General features: G+C 51.7%; 1 protein-coding gene across 7 annotated transcripts in view; it reads right to left on the minus strand.

Annotated features, from left to right (window-relative positions):
* Window positions 1–15,353, minus strand: part of MED15 (mediator complex subunit 15) — a 56,301-nt gene extending 40,948 nt beyond the window's left edge. The window contains exon 1 of one of the 7 annotated variants that reach the window (XM_021073412.1): window positions 15,171–15,353. In XM_021073412.1, the coding sequence (XP_020929071.1) occupies window positions 15,171–15,238 (68 nt within the window). In that variant the 5' untranslated portion in view covers window positions 15,239–15,353. Of the gene's footprint in view, window positions 1–6,986; window positions 8,562–14,390; window positions 14,411–14,477; window positions 14,550–14,787; window positions 14,901–14,957; window positions 15,062–15,170 lie in introns of those variants that run through there. The other 6 variants (XM_021073416.1, XM_021073414.1, XM_021073415.1 and 3 more) reach the window with 6 other exon arrangements.

Genomic DNA, 17,563 nt, shown 5'->3' on the forward strand with positions numbered 1-17,563 from the left:
AGCCCAAAGCTTTGTTCCCAGCACCAAGGGGTCCTATGAGCCCAGGAAACAAAGACAGACCAGAAGGAGAGCAAGTCACCACAGTAGCCCTGAGAAGGGGACACAGGTCTCATCACACCTATGGGTTTCATATTCTCAACTCAGAAAGTACCTATATTTCCTTTGGCTTCTTCCCCCAAACACTGCAAGTGCCAAGTTTTTTAAAAATCAGGAATTTATTTGGAGAGAAGGATGATAAGAGATGAGTCAGAATTAAAAAAAAAAAAAAAAATACAGGTTCCAGAAGTTCCTGTTGTGGCTCAGCATGTTAAGAAGCTGACTAATATCCACGAGGATGCGGGTTCGATCCCTGGACTTACTCAGTGGGTTAAAGATTCGGAGTTGCTGCAAGCTGCTGTGTAAATCAGATGTGGCTTGGATCTGGCATTGCTGTGGCTGTGGCGGAGGGTGGCAGCTGCAGCTCCATCTGACCCTCTAGCCCAGGAACTTCCATATGCTGTGGGTGCAGCCATTAAGATAAAAAAACAAACAAACAGTTTTCAATGTAAGACCTGGCTTTCTGAGAAGAGAAAACCCATCAGTAGAACAGAGCCATCTGATGGGTGAGGTGCTAGCTTAAGTTGTAATCCAAATAAATACGTTCCCTGCAACAACTCTATTTTAAAAATAAAGTTAAGGGGAGTTCCTGTCTGGCGCAGTGGTTAATGAATCTGACTAGGAACCATGAGGTTGCGGGTTTGATCCCTGGCCCACTCAGTGGGTTAAGGATCCAGCGTTGCCGTGAGCTGTGGTGTAGGTTGCAGACGCGGCTCGGATCTCGCGTTGCCGTGGCTGTGGCATAGGTCGGCAGCAACAGCTGAGATTAGACCCCACCACCTCCACCAGATCCCCAGGCTCTGACCAGCTCCACAGTGGCCCCCTTTAGGAGTAAGCAGCCAACCAAGGGCTCCCACGCAGCTAACACAGCCAACCCACAAGAAACACATCAAGAAGGAGAAAACAGGAGTTCCCGTCGTGGCGCAGTGGTTAACGAATCCGACTAGGAACCATGAGGTTGCGGGTTCGGTCCCTGCCCTTGCTCAGTGGGTTAACAATCCGGCGTTGCCGTGAGCTGTGGTGTAGGTTGCAGACGCGGCTCGGATTCCGTGTTGCTGTGGCTCTGGCGTAGGCCGGTGGCTATAGCTCCGATTCAACCCCTAGCCTGGGAACCTCCATATGCCGCGGGAGCGGCCCAAGAAATAGCAACAACAACAACAACAACAAAAAGACAAGACAAAAAAAAAAAAAAAAAAAAAGGAGAAAACATCAAGACGCTACCCTTACTATCCAAATGGATAAGTTATCACATCCCTTTAACAAGAACAAGATGCTAAAAAACCAAAAAGTCAGATTATGGGAAAAAAAGGGGGGGGGTTCTTACAAATTAAAAGCATCTTAGATGCTAGCAGTGAAAGGTCAGAGATAAAACTGAAGAAATCCCCCAGACAGCAGAGCTAGAAGACAGAGACAGACAGCAGGAGATAAAATATAAAGAAAAGGAGAAGAAGGTCAAGGGCCAGCTTTAAAGACTAGAGGAGAGGGAGCCCTGCACATGGAGGGAACAAGAGCCCCAGAAAGGACAGAAGGAATTCACTGCCGGTGGAGAGTTTGGGGAGTGAGGCAAGTCGCCCTAAAGCGCACGGAGAGGAGAAGAACTGGGCCAGCACCATGGCAGCCCCAACACCAGAAAGCAGAGGGATGGGCTTCTCAACCCTTGAGGAAGCATCTCTGACCTAGAAGTCCGTGTGCATCCAAACCCACAGGCCTCCAGAAACTCAACTCCCTCAGCCCCTCCCTGGAAGCAGGTGAATGAGGGTGTGAGCCAAAAAGAAGAAAACCCAGGATATAGGAATCGAGCCCCAACACTGGTGCCCTGCAACTCAGAGGACAAGCCCCTGAGGGGGCTCCACCCAGAAGGCCTCCAGAAGGGAGGTGGGGACAGAGAGCTGGGCGGCTCTGGGGGCTGGAGAACTGTACCAAGAGGCGACTGAGGACACGGGAACACTTGACCACAGGCACACAGAAAACTGGCACATCTTTAAGAAGGCTATTTTTTCCTTGGGGGTAAATGCCATCACAGTCCCCACTGTGCAGGGGAAGCATTCATCACCCATTTACCCTGAAGGGGAAACACTGGCTAACGATGGAGAAGCAGAGATAAGAGCTGGGTTGTCAGAGAATGTCAGTTGATTGTCCACCACAGAAAACTCATGAAGGCCTCAGGGAGCACAGCACATGCTGTGGCTTAGCTCCACGGGCAGCGGTGGAAAAGGGCCGGAGTCCAGGGGAAGACATGGAGAGTAGGGAACCACCAAGGTCTCTTTTAAGTCATATTATTCCTTGACTTTTAAAATTTCTGTGCAAATGCTAGTCTGATAAAAATTAATGACAATATTCACCTACAGAGCATGCCACCAACTATGCCATAAAGAAATACTCAAAGGAGTTTCTGCTGTGGCTCAGTGGGTTAAGAATCTGACTTAGTATCCATGAGGATACAGGTTTGATCCCTGGCCCCACTCAGTAAGTTAAGGATCCAGTGTTGTGGGCACTGCAACAAGTTGTGGTGTAGGTCACAGGTGGGGCTTGGATCTGGCATTGCTGTGGCTCTTGTGTAGGCCAGCAGCTGCAGCTCTGATTCAACCCCTAGTCTGTGAACTTCCATTATGGCACAGGTACAGTGCTATAAAAAGAAAAAAGAAAGGAAAAGGAAAGGAAAGGAAAAGAAAAATACTCAAGGAACTCCAGCACTATGGAGACACAGGAAGCTGCAGCTGCATCAGCAATTTCCCAGGCCAGGGATCGAACCCACACCACAGCAGTGACAACGCTGGATCCTTAACCCGCTGAGCCATCAGGGAACTCTACATCAGCAATTCTGACCGAGGGAGTGTCCTGAAAGTCCTCCCCCGAACCCCACAGTCCCTGTCCTCAATGCACTGAGCAGCCTCCCCAAAGAGACAGGGGCCCGGCACCCAGGTGCTTTCATCTTAGAGGCAGGAAATGATGAGGCACATGTTCAGTTACTGACTATAATGTGAGCAAACTACCTGGCCTGGATGGAGGTAGCCTGCTTGACCTCAGAGGGAGCTGCAGACATATCTGCCAGACTAAATCCTGCCTTGAACCTCTTCCGGCCCTGTTAGCACACTTCTGCATTCCACTTCCTTGACTTTTTTTTTGGTCAACCCACAGTATATGGAGCTCTGGGGCCAGGGATCAGATCTACCCAACCCACTGTGCCGGGCTGGGGATTGAACCTGCATCCCAATGCTCCCAAATGCCACCAATCTCGTTGAGCCACAGGGGGAACTCCTAAGTTCCTTGACCTTTTAAAAGACACGTGCGAGTGGTTTTTGTTTTGTTTTTTTGCTTTTTAGGGCAGCACCTGCATCATATGGAGGTTCCCAGGCTAGAGGTCAAATCGGAGCTACAGACGCCAGCCAAAGCCACACCAGATCCAAGCCATGTCTGCGACCTACACCACAGCTCACAGCAACACCAGATCCTTAACCCACTGAGCAAAGCAGGGATCGAACCCACAACCTCATCGTTCCTAGTCAGATTCGTTTCCACTGCACCACGAAGGGAACTCCACATTTAAGTATTTTTTAACAAGGTAAAAATATGTACTTCAGTGTTTAATCACCTGCCTACATGTAGAAAAGGGTACTATAGTCTTGTAGAAAGAAACTTTTCAATCATACAAACACAAGAGACTCACACTTTCTCTTCACATCGATTTAATTAAGCTCTCCAATTTTCTGCTCTCAATTCCTGATGAACTAGACCCATGAAAGAACTACACCTGAAGACGGCACCACAGTTCCTAAAACGGCCTGTCATTATTTGAACCATGGAAGACTATATGAGCTGCATTCTTTTTTCCAAACTGCTGTTTGACTACAACAGAACCAGGATGCTGGAGAGGCCTGGCGATCCCTGTCCAGGTGCAGGTCTCAGGCTTTAGGCCTAGGACCACCACGGCTCCCCAGGGTCTAGCCCTAAGCACGTTCCACTCACTGCCAGGCAGCCATGTAGTGAGGACAGTCCCTGCTAACCCGGGAACTTACTTCACACAATTCTGTGAGCATCTGGGAGGGAAAGGCCCATCTCTCAGAGACCTGCGCTCCAGTCCTGGCTGTCAAATCATACAGCACCCAGGGTGTGACTGAAAACAGTCTGGGAGGGGCAGAGAGGCATGAACTGCTTATTCTCCAAGTACCTGGGAGACCATACTTCCATTATCCTTATTTTTGTGAAGGTTTGGAAGAGTCCACAGTGGAACTTTCAGTAAGGCAGGAAATAAAAGCAGGCTCACTCCCAAGAGGGCAGCGGGGCCCTCCAGGCCATCAAGGGGAGCAACCATGCACTCTGACTTGGGGCCAGCCCCCTTGGCATGGAGAGCCTGGGGCTCTGGAAAGGGGTAACCAGTAAGTCTCACAAAATCTGCTCCCATAACCAGAGGTCAGTCCAGTCTTTTTCTACCCAGACGGAGCTGGGACTATGTGGAAGAGTCTCCTCAGCCACAGACTTGCTATGTTCAGCCTTGTGTGAGCCAAGGCTGTGGGTACACAAATCCCCACCAGAGTCCGCCCCCCCCCAGGAGATGGACTTTGGCAGTGAGACAGCCACAGCTCAAACTGAACTCAGAATCGAATTCCACTTTACAGGGTTACGGGGACACTGGCATAGTTAAACCACATATCAACTTGTATGCCCAAAGAAACAGGACTGGAGAAAAGGGCTCAAAAGGTCAGTAACAGCCACTTCTGGGCAGAGAGATCACAAAGAACACCTCCTGCTTTGAAATGCTCTGCAACCTTATGTGGAAGCAAAGGACTGGGCCACCAGTCCTGAACACACTGCCTGAAACAAGAGGTAAGACAGGCTTCCCTGTGCCCACATCCTCTCCTAGGCCTGGCCTTTCTCCCCTCCGCTCTACCCACACTGTCCTGCACAGGGCCCCTGCCCCTTCTGCTACCACCCAGCTGAGAAGCTCCTGTGGCGGACACTTTTCTCCCCAGAAGGCCGACACTCTACACACTCCACATGTCTCTGCCCTGCACCCCCTCTCAGAATCAGCCCAGGATCAGGACAATCTCCCTCCCTCGATTACCCAATTCTGCAGCTTCCTTCCTGACAGCTCTCTCCCTCCTAAATCATGCCTCCCATTAATGCTGTCACAGCACCCAGTGGCTCCCAATGTGGGTGTACATTGAAAATCAGCAAGGGTGCCTGACAGAGATGCCTAACAAGGGCAACTCCCAAAGTGCCTGGTGGGGATGGACTGGTACCACCTGGGAAAACTGCCAGTGCTAAAGTGAGGCCACCCCTGCATCTGCCCGGGGGGCACAGAGACAAGTGCACGTACCCACAGGAGATGGGACCCAAGGCAGCTCTGCCGCCGCCTTCACAGAGCCAACAACTGGAAGTCACCCCAAAATCTGTCAGGTACACAACAGGAAAGTAACCTGGGGCTCGGGGGGTGGACCTGCTGCCCACGAGGATGAACGTCAGACATGACGCTGAACGGAAGGACCCAGACCCAAGGTTGCCCAGCATGGGATTCCAAGGACAGGAAGTTGTGGAACAAACTCTCCAGGGCAGGGAAGTCAAGAGGGTGGGGCAGGGTCTGCATCGGCTGAGGCACAGGGCGCTGGACCTGTTCAGGTGCAGTCTGGGCAGCTGGCGGGCATCTTCGCCTATGAACCTTCATCTGAGTGACATGAACCCCTGGCTACGGCAGGTGGGTTATGCCTCAGTACGAAGAAACCCTACGGGAGTCTAGTGACAGGCTCCATCCCTAGGTTTGGTGCCTGAATTCTGACACGAACCCTGGCAGGGATCCTCACAGCATCGTCATGGGCGCTGATTCAGAACCTCCCTCACATGATTCAAAGCAGACGGATGGCGTGTGAAGGGCCTGCAGTGATCCATCAAGGCCTCCTCCCACTTTACACCAGGGGCTCCAGCCCATGCCTCTCCTCAAACTTCACCTCTGATGAGATGGAAAGAAGCTGGAAAGAGGGAAGAGAACAGGAGGAAACAGTGGGAATAGGGACGAGCCACTTCTCAGCCAACAAGCCTGACTTCCCACACCCTGAAGGCTGTGCAGGAGCGAGGAGGGGGTGCACAGGCCACAGAGAGTGGGAACCCCAGGCAGGGCCTTCTAGTCCAGGGCCCTTGGCCTAGATGCCACTGTCTCCTCTCCCGGACTGGATGCCAAGTGGCTGAGCACAAAGGCTGACCTGTAGCCACGTCACACCTCACCTTGTTCCCTGCCCACCCCACCCACCAGCAGATTCCAGGCAGCACTAAGAAGCCTGCAAGGCCAAGGGCTAGGAGGGAAGGGTATCCAGGTGGGAGCCAGGCTATCCGCCAAGCCTGAGCACCAAGACGTGTGAGAAACGTGGTATACTAGAAAGAAGGTAAGCCCAAGCACTCTGGGCTGTCCCTGCAACTTTGGAACATACAACAAAGTAAGGAGAACTAGGATCTCAAAGAGTCAAGCGTCTTCTCCGAGAACTCACTGCCCCAAGTAGGTAACTCCACCTGGACACTCAATTCATTCCATTAGGAAGCTTTATTAACAAGTCCCACCAGGTTAGAAGAGATTTGTTAGTCAGTGGAGAGAGCATCTCCCCCATGGGAAGGTGGTTTCCAGATGATTAGGGCTGGACTCTCTTTCCGAGACAGCCTGGACTCCCCTCTGTCTTTAAATCACTGCCTCCCCCCCACCCCCGCCAAAAAAAGGCTCAGCACTGCTTTCCACAACCCTACCTGCAATTATCATGCACCCCTCCCCTAATACGAGGATCCGTGTCAGAACACAATGAGATGTGTAGTTGGATGACCAGGTCCTGCACACAACAAATTTATAACACTTTTGGTAAGGCAAAAAAATATGAAACGGTGGGTGCAGAAAGCACAAAAAAAGCGTTCACCTGTTCAGCTCATGGCAGGATGCGTCCAATGAGGAAGCAGGGGCTGCTGTTGGCTGAGCCATCAGAGGTCAGAGGAGGGGAAGAGGCCAAGGCCAGAGCTCCAACAGGGAAGAGAAAGAACAAAAGAGAGAGAGCCAGGCATGACTGCAGCCAGAGGGCCTGACATGGGGCAGGGAACATCTGGCTGGGGCTCTTCTACCAGCAGGGGGGCGGTCAGCTGGAAAGGCAGTCTCAGACTGAAAGTGGAATGCTTCTTAGCAGGAGTGGCAAGGACAGACTCTCCTCACCTCACTTGGCCCATGTGAGGAAGGACTGAGCACATGGTGATTTTTCATCTTGTGGCAGCTACCTGTGACCACAGCTCACCTCCTCCTCACCTGAAGACAGGGCCTACCTCTCCTTAAAAAGATTTCTGATTACAAAAGAAACATATGCTTATTGTTAACAAACTACCACACATACATACATGTACTAAAAATTACAAAGAAATTAAAATCTCTCAGATAACCAGCCAAAGACATCTAACAAAACTCAGCCTGTACCACATGTTCTGCTTGCTAATCTGCTCTTCTCCATGTCACCATGTTAGGCAGCATCTACCACATCACCTTTTTTTTTTTTTTAGCCGCACCCATGGCATACGGAAGTTCCTAGACAATGCTGGATCCTTAACCCACTGAGCCCCCAGGGAACTCCTCCCCGGTCACTCTTAACGGCAGCACCAAACCTACCATTTGCAACTTCCATAAACCTAACCCGGTCCCCAGGCTAGCTCATGCCCCTGCCCTAGTCTTGCCGTGCTGTGGACATGGTGAGCATCCTCAACGCCAGGCCCTGAACACTCCTCACAGCCTGGCAGCCAATGCCCATAGAATCAGACGTTCAAAGGTCGCAGGGATAAACGATATGCCAAAGAGCCTTCCAGAAAAGAGGCCTAGTTCATGTGCCCCAGCAGCAGACTGTGAGGATGCCAATTGGCATCTTTGCACACGTGGTGTTCCAACTTTCTCTGACTCCGAGGTGAGCGCCCACCATCACCAGAGCCTGAATGGGCCACTGCACTCTTGGAGAGGCAGGAATCAACTCTGAGTCACAAAGGCTCGTGGTGTTCCTGCCATGAGGGATTCAGACTAGGGATTGTGTCACATGATCCAGATGCAAAGCAGTGACAGTGTTGGGGGGAGGGGAGGCAAGGGGCAGCCCAGTGTCCTGGCAGGGAGAGTGGGATGGGATCACAGTGTTCAGAGGAACAAACAGTAAGCAGAGAGCAGCTGGGGCAAGAATCATGTTCCTGTGAGGATGTGAGGACCCAGGGGCAGTCCAGCACGGTGGCACTGGCAGGCAGAGCAGACCCTGGAGGAGAGATCCAGGCTCAGGGCTGAGTCCCCAAGTGGTGGGCAGCCCCTCAAACATTCTGGGTACCACGTGACAGGGGGCAAAGCGTAGAGTCCATGAAGCAAGAGTAGAGGACTTGAGGAGTTTTGGTCATGGCTTAGCAATTAATGAACCCAACAAGGATCCATGAGGTTTCAGGTTCGATCCCTGCCTGGCCTTGCTCAGGGGGTTAAGGATCCAGCGTTGCCACGAGCTGTGGTGTAGGTCACAGACATGTCAAATCTGGTGTTGCTATGGCTGTGGTGGAGGCAGGCAGCTGTAGCTCCAATTTGACCCCTAGCCTGGGAACTTCCCAATGCTACAGGTGTGGCCCTAAAAAGCAAAAAAAAAAAAAAAAAAAAAGAGTAGAGGACTTGAAGCTGAGAGGTACACAGGCGCAGGGTCTTTAAACTACACTAACTGATCCTATGATCCATCTTGATTTTTTAAAATCCATCACAGGAGTTCCCGTCGTGGCGCAGTGGTTAACGAATCTGACTAGGAACCATGAGGTTGAGGGTTCGGTCCCTGCCCTTGCTCAGTGGGTTAACGATCTGGCGTTGCTGTGAGCTGTGGTGTAGGTTGCAGACGCGGATCGGTTCCCGCGTTGCTGTGGCTCTGGCGTAGGCTGGCAGCTACAGCTCCGATTAGACCCCTAGCCTGGGAACCTCCATATGCCACGGGAGCGGCCCTAGAAATGGCAAAAAGGCAAAAAAATAAATAAATAAAATCCATCACAATTCCTTTACAAAGCTACCCTCTGGATCTGTAACCAACATTACTGCCCCGAGGAAGCCTTTCAACCGGGGCAGGTACCCCTGCCCTTTGTGACTGCAGCAGAAGATAAGCAAGCAGCACGGTCCTTCCTACCCTGGAATGCCCAGCGTGGGCAGGGCGAGTGCACAGCTGCAACCAACACGCCAATTCCCGCAGCAGGGCCAGCACAGCACGCCCACATTTCAGCTGCTCTTGCTGCTGATGTTGAGAAAGCCCTGGATGACGGAGGGCGTGTGTCTCCCTCAGGTCACTGTCCCTCCTGGCCTAGATGCAGCAGGGGCAGCCTCTAGGGAGCAGACATTCTAGTGGTGGGCTGTACATAAAGATCAGACCAGGAGCGGCCTACAATCAGGCTATGAAGCCAGTACGGGGCTCAGCCACCTTCCCGATGGAGCACAAGGGCCAGCATCACACCAGGAGGCACGGGCTGCAGGGCAGCCTGAGTGGGCTAAGCCAGAGAAGGCTCAGCCAAGACTCTGGCTCCTCCTGGTAGGGAGGACCACAAGCCACTGGCAGGATCCAGATGAGCAAGTTTCAGGACACCCCTGTCCCTCTGAAGGCTTCTCCAGGCCCTTGGAAGTTGCTGTTTGGTTGTCTGTTCTCTTCTGCTTTCCTTTTTGGCTTTGTTTTGTTTGTTTCTGGCTAAGCAGCACTGACTTTCTCCTTCCAGTCTAGGCTGAAATCCCTACATCTCCTAGGTCCCTGACCTGGAGCTCACACGTCCCTTGGAGGCTTTGGCCAAAGAGGTGACTGACCTTTCTGATCCACCTGGCACGCTTCCTTGACCCATCCTGGCACCTGACTAGAACCCTGATGCAGAGATGTCTGCCCCAGGGGCTCCTCCCATGCAGTCTGTTCAGCCCAACAGACTTTTTTTTTTTTGGTTTTGGGGGCCACAACCATGGCATATGGAGGTTCCCAGGCTAGGGGTCAAATCAGAGCTGTAGCTGCTGGCCTACGCCACAGCCACAGCAACTAGGGATCCGAACCACATCTGTGACCTACACCACAGCTCACGGCAATGCCAGATCCTTAACCCACTGAGCTAGGCCAGGGATTGAACCTGCAACCTCATGGTTACTATTCTGGTTTGTTAACCACTGAGCCATGACGGGAACTCCCCAAACAGACATTTATTTATTCCATGCCTAAATGTGCAATCTGCTGTACTGGCCGGGTGCAGGGGTATACAAGTCTCCAGAATAAGATGGGAAGAAACAATCAAGGCAGTCCTTTGGTGCATTCACTGCTCACCTACTCCACGTCAGGCTCAGTGCTGGTCACTACTCACATCCCTGTTCTCCGGAAGCTGACAGACCCAATGCTAAGCCAACAACCCCAGGAGGCAGGCCTGAAGCCCATAAAGGCCAGCTCCAGGGCTCTAAGGGGTGCTTCTCCTGCAGTCCTGCAGGGCACGCGGATGTTCCACAAAGGGCCCATATGAACCCACCAAGTTTCACAACTACCCTCCCCAAAGGCTCCTATAAGTATCATCAATTCCCCTAACCCCTTGGGCAGTTCCACCTTCACTCCCCAGGGTCTAACTCCTGCAAGTGCTCAGGAAGGGGGCATCAGGGGACGAACCTCTGAGCCCCAAGTCCTCTACCAGGGCGGGAATGGAGGTCTCGTCTTCCCTCCCACCACCCCTGTGAGAGACTAGACTCCTGCCTTCGTGTGGATGAGGGGATGACCAGAAAGGATAAGCATCCAAGGTCACTCAGCTAACAAGTGGAGAAAGTGAGGGTTCTAGAGTTTAACAACAAACAGTGGGTCAGGTAAAGAAGGTGCCTGTTCTTGAGAAGACAGCATATATAACCCCCAAGAAAATACCTAGGCTTGCACTCTTTAGCAAGTGTTTTATAGGCCAGGTGCCATGCTTCACAGGATTGGGGTCTTATAGGAAACTAAAGGTGGTTGAAATGCAACATATCAGTGGGAGTGACCCCACTTTAGGCAGGGTAGGCAGAAAAGGATCCCGATTATCTCATACTTAAGCAGATATCTCAAGGAAGAAAAAGGAGCTAGTCATGAACACAGCAAAGTGAAATCTACCCATTGTTGAATACCTTAAATATTACATAATAAATTTTCTTTAAAAAATTTTTAATGGCTGCGCTCATGGCACATGGAAGTTCCCAGGCCAGGCACTGAATCCAAGCCACATCTGCAACCTATGCCACAACTGTGGCAACGCCAGATTCTTTAACCGACTGCACAAAAGCCAGGTATATCAAATCCGCACCTTGGCAGGGACCTGAGCCACTGCAGTCAGATTCTTCTTTTTTTTTTTTGGTCTTTTTAGGGCCATACCTGTGGCATACGGAAATTCCCAGGCTAGAGGTCAAACCAGAGCTGTAATCGCCAGCCTACACCAGAACCACAGCAATGCGGGATCTGAGCCGAATCTTTGACCTACACCACAGTTCACAGCAACGCCAGATCCTTAACCCACTGAGCAGGGCCACAGATCGAACCTGCATCCTTACGGATACTAGTCAGGTTCACTACCCCTGAGCCACAATGGGAACTCCTGTAGTCGGATTCTTAACCTACTGCACCACAGCGAGAACTCCCAATGATATACCATTTAAACAGAAAGAACAGGAGTTCCCAGTGTGGCACAGTGGAAACAAATCTGACAAGTGTCCATGAGGATGCAGGTTTAATTCCTGGCCTCAATCAGTGGGTCAGGGATCTGGTGTTGCTGTGAGATAGGTCACAGATGAGGCTTGGATCCCATGTTGCTGTGGCTGTGGCCAGCAGCTGTAGTTTAGATTTGATCCCTAGCCTAGGAATTTCCATATGCCTTGGGTGTGGCCCTAAAAAGCAAAATAAATAAATAAATAAAGAGGAGTTCCCGTCGTGGCGCAGTGGTTAACGAATTCGACTAGGAACCATGAGGTTGTGGGTTCGATCCCTGGCCTCGCTCAGTGGGTTAACAATCCAGCGTTGCCCTGAGCTGTGGTGTAGGTTGCAGACGCGGCTCGGATCCCACGTTGCTGTGGCTCTGGCATAGGCCGGCGGCTACAGCTCCAATTCGACCCCTAGCCTGGGAACCTCCATATGCCGTGGGAGCAGCCCAAAAAATGGCAAGAAGACAAAAAAAAAAAAAAAAAAAAATAAATAAATAAATAAATAGAGAGAACAAAGAAAGAATGTAGAATGTTCAACAACCTGAAAGACTAGAAAGCCTGGACCAGGGTCAGGGGTGGAAGAAGGGGTGGCTAGGCTGGGCTGTGGTGAGGGGCTGGCAGGATGGGACATCTAGAGTTTTATTCTGAGGCTAAGAAAAGTCACTGAGGAGTTTTCAGCAGGACAGTGGACAGTGAACCTCGTGAACACAATAAATCAAAGGCAACAAGAATCACAACTTTAAAGTGAAACCTGGAGAGAAAAATGCACAAATCTGAGAACTGAGAATACCCAATGATGTTAGGCAGCCTTGGAAACTGCTCATCCCATCAGGAGTAGGCTGAAGGGCTCCCCAAAGTGCCCAATCTCTAATCCTGGAAACCTGGGAACAAGCTACCTCAGAGAAGGGACTTTCCAAATGTAATAATGTGACAGGCTTTTTTTTTTTTTTTTTTTTTTTGGTTTTTGTTTGTTTGTTTGGTTGGTTTTTTTAGGGCCGCACCTGCGGCATATGGAGGTTCCCAGGCTAGAGGTCTAATTGGAGCTACAGCTGCCGGCAACCACAGCCAGAGCAACGCTTAACCCACTGAGCGAGGCCAGGGATTGAACCCTCAGCCTCATGGTTCCTAGTTGGATTTTTTTCTGCTGTGCTATGACGGGAACTCCACGTTTTAAAGCAGGGGTATCATTTTGGATTATCCAAGTGGGTCCAATCTCATTTAAGCAAATTATCTAAGAGAATTATCTCTTCTGGCTGAGGTCAGAGATGTGGCAGATGAACCCACCTGTGCTGCAGGGGACCCCGTAGCAAGTGTGAGAGGGTATGTAGGCAGCCCCTGGGAACAAAGAAAGACTGATCCCGGGTAACAGCCAGTAAGGAATAATTTCACCTCAGTCCTACGACTGCATGGAACTGAATGTGGCCAACAACCTGGTGAGCTTGAAAGCAAATTCTACCCCAGAGCCTCCAGGAAGAAATGTACCCCTGCCAGCATCTTGACTTCAGCCCTGTAAGACCCTAAGCAGAAGACTCAGCTGAGCATACTTAAACCTCTGGTCTGTAGAAATTGTCAGACAATAAATCTATGTTGTTTTAAGCAACACAATTTGTTGGCAGCAGTAGAAAAACTAATACACAAGCAGCAATCTGGCAAAAAAAAGAAAGGAAGGAAGAAAGAAAGAGAAAAAAAAGAAAGAAACCTGCTTCCCTAGAGGCAGAAAAAGGCTGCGTTAAGAAACATTTAGTCATAGAGTCCCTGTTGTGGTTCAATAGCAGTCAGTCCTCTTCAATGGCCCTCTCAGCCCTCTGACATTAGCCTACCAGACCCATTTCCTTTGGTGGCAACTCAGTCCTCCCATCCTTAAATTCCCAGCTTCCCCAAAGAGCAATCTTTGTCCTGGGGGTTGCTCTTACAGGAGCCCTGAAGTGAGCCAATCCTCAAGATTTCATCTGTCGATAATGCCAGTGCATCAAAAAAATCAATATTCACTGATTCCGCAATATCCGTAGAATTGATCTCAGACTATTCCATGGCACTGCCGGGAGCCTAGCTCTCCAATGCCCACTCCTGCATTGTACAATGGGCTTCCCGGCATACTTCCTTCCTTCCACACTGCTGTACCCCACCCTCTCCATTCAGTTAGTCATCAGGGCTGTCTCAGCTCCCTCTCCCCTTTCTCTGAAATCATCTTCCTCTTTTCAGTTTCCACCGCTGTCTAATGCAGGCCTTTATAATCTCTTGCCTCACTAGGTCATTCCACAAACCATGTTATAGAGCGATGTGTCAGAAACGACAGGGCCCCAGACCCCAAGAGCTCAAAGCTCTCATAAAGTCCTAACTGGTACTCTCTCCTCTGTTCTAGATCCACCTCCAGGGACTCGGCGGATCTTCCCAACTCTGGCAGGTCAGTATCTCCAAGCAGGCCCCAAGCCAAATACAGGCTCACCTCCCCAGCACAACACTCTACCACTAACGAGCCAGCACCTGCCCGCCCTCATTCCACGATCGTCTCTCCTCAAACCCCAGAACTCTCAGCCTAGCACGACGTCCTCCACGCAGTGAGCGCTCACACTCCCCTCCCCACTCCTCAGCTTGCAACGATGGCCTTTCATACTCCTACTTGTCTTTCCGGGACTCAGTTTATTTGTCGCCTACTCCCCAAGGCGGCTCCTGGCAAACTGTTCATCCGGTAGGAAAAAGACTGCACCATAACTGCGCCTTCACGGCGCGTCCCCCGAGGGCAGGGGGTTGTCTCAAGCTGATCCCCGGCAACAGAGCACAACAGTCAGGCGAGCCCAGCCGGTGTGGAGGAACTGGAAACCCGCGTGCAGCCTAGGGCGCACGGCAGCCCCTGCAACCAGCGGAGACCAGGGAGGAGCACTAGTCCCAGCTCTCCACTCCCCCTTCCGAGCGAAGGTCGCTTCCTGACAGCCTCTTCCTGCCACCCTCCCGCGAAGTCCATCCCGGGGCGGGGGTGTCACCCGTAGATTCTTGTCCCCACCACCCCTTTCATCCACCTCCTCCTCGCCTGAAGGCGTCTCTGGAGAGGGAATAGCAAAGCGCCCAGGCCTGCAGAAGACGCCACCGCGGCCCCGGCCTCTGCTGTCCGCAGCGTACGCGGCGCAGGGGGAAGGCTGAGTCCCAAGCACACAAACGACGAGTGAGAAAGCGCAGGGCGATGACTCACAAGCTGGGGCTAGGCGACTGGCAGAGTTCGGCGCAGGAACGCTAACTGGCGGCCATGGCGGCCGAGAGCGGCGCGGGCACAGGGAGGGCCGCGCCTGCGTCCCCCGCGGTCCGGCGCCCGGGACCCCTAGGGTCCGGCCGCACCCCCGCTCCCGCCGTGAGGAGGGCTGAGGGGAAGGCCCGGGGGTCAGGCCGCCACTCGGCCCGTACTTACATCTGGCTGACCAGCTTCTGCCGGAAGGCGGCGCTCCGCCAGTCGGCCTCCTGCCCCGAAACGTCCATGCCGATACCACTTTCCCACAGCCCGCTCCCGGTTCGGCAGCCGCCGCCTCAACCGCAGCGCCAGGTCCAAACCCGGAAGCCCTCGGTGGCGTCCCGGCCGCGCCGGAAGCGGAGCGGGAATTGTGGGAAATGAAGTCGCGCGCGGGCCTGTGGGAAATGGAGTGCGCAGGCCTCAGGGAGCCCTACCCCGCCGCTCACCTGGAGGCCCCAGGCTGATGGGAGCTGCACCTGACCACCAGCATCACCCGTGGCCCTACTGTGTGCTGGCCATGCAAGTCAGGGGGATCCACACCCCTTGCGGAAGCCTGGCGCAGCCGCCAGCTATTCAAGAGAACACCGTGGGGAGACTTTATTAGAGATTTATCTGCACCAACTATGTGCCCTGCGATGCCCTCGCCGCCTGGGCCCTGCCTCCTTGGAGGTTGCCTTCCAGCACCGCATCCCAAGAGCGACGAGAGCTCCTCCCACCACTGGGTCTCTCTGTTAAGACTTTTTGTTTTTTGGGTGTGTGTCTTGTGTCTTTTGTCTTTGAGGGCCGAACCCGCGTTATATGGAGGTTCCCAGGCTTGGGGTCTAATCGGAGCTACAGCTGCCAGCCTACACCACAGCCACAGTAATGCCAGATCCTTAACCTACTGAGGGAGGCCAGGGATCAAACCCATAGCCTCATGGTTCCTAGTCGGATTCATTTCTGCTGTGCCATGACTGGAACTCCTCTGTTAGACTTTTGGAATCACATGTCCCAACCAATGACTATATTATACAGGGTTTGGGGTTGTGAGGAACCCAAATCACATTGTTAATTTTTAGACATGCTTTCCTCTTTGTTGCAACAGCTATGTCCATGGAGAACACAGCCAAGTGCTTGAGGATGGCTCACAAACTTGCTGGGTGAAGGAGGCAAGGGAGATAGAGGTCAGCTGGAAGGGAGGAGAGGGGTAGAGCCTGCAGATAAAAATTCTGCCACAAAAGACCAAAAAAAAAAAAAAAAAAAAATTCTGCCAGATTGAACCTATGGAGCCTTGTCTGTGCCCCTGGGGAAAGAAAGCAGATGACAATAATCCTGGGCCCAAATGGTCCACAAGTGCTAAATAGACAGTCACCAAGGTGGGCCTCACAGAACCGGCACCTACCAAGGCCTAATAAGTGCCAGGTCCAGGAGGGGCTGTATCCACCCAGTGTCCCTGGGCACCAGGCAGGAGTTGGGGGGTGTGGAGTAGGGAAGATTGGAAAAGAAAGGTGTGAACAGTTTCCACAGTTACCCTCAGTTTTCAGGTCTTGCCTTGATAGGAGAGCTGTTCATATCTGCAAACTTTTTTTTTTTTTTTTTGTCTTTTTGCCATTTCTTGGGCTGCTCCTGTGGCATATGGAGGTTCCCAGGCTAGGGGTCGAATCGGAGCTGTAGCTGCCAGCCTACACCAGAGCCACAGCAACAAAAGATCTGAGCTGTGTCTGTGACCTACATCACAGCTCATGGCAATGCTGGATCTTTAACCCACTGAGCAAGGCCAGGAATTGCACCCGCATCCTTATGATTCCTAGTCGGGTTCGTTACTGCTGAGACATAACAGGAATTCCATTTTGTTTTTTTTTAATGGCCAAACTTGCGACATATGGAAGTTCCTAGGCCAGGGATCAAATCAGAGCTGCAGCTGCCAGCCTACGCCACAGACAAAGCAACTCAAGATTCAAGCCACCTCTGCAACTTATAATGTAGCTTGTGGCAACGCAGAAACCTTAACCCATTGAGAGAGAGGCCAGGGATCAAACCCGAATCCTCATGGAGACTACACTGGGTCCTTAACCTGCCCAGCCACCATGGAAATGCCTTGAAAATAACTTTTAAGACTTCTATACCTCGGTGATCAGGTTTGCCCAGGAATCTCTCAGTTTTAGCTACAAAAGTCCACATTTTGGCAACTCCCAGGCTGACCAGAATGTTTCATCATCCTATTTCTATACCTCTTGCATATTTAATAAAATTGAGATCTAATGCACATACCATATGATTCACTCTTTTAAAGTGTACAATTCAGGAGTTCCCATCGTGGCTCAGCAGAAACAAATCTAGCTACTATCCATGAGAACTCAGGTTGGCCTTGCTCAACAGGATAAGGATCTGGTGTTACTGTGAGCTGTGGTGTAGGTCACAGACGTAGCTCGGATTCCACGTTGCTGTGGCTGTGGTGTAGGCCGGCAGCTACAGCTCCAATTCGACCCCTAGCCTGGGAACCTCCATATGCAGCAGGTGTGGCCCTAAAAAAAACAAAAAATAAAATAAAATTAAGTGTACTAAACAGTGTTTTTCGGTATATTCATAAGGTT

The sequence above is a fragment of the Sus scrofa genome, chromosome 14 (assembly GCF_000003025.6).
Source record: "Sus scrofa isolate TJ Tabasco breed Duroc chromosome 14, Sscrofa11.1, whole genome shotgun sequence".
Lineage (NCBI taxonomy): Eukaryota > Metazoa > Chordata > Mammalia > Artiodactyla > Suidae > Sus > Sus scrofa.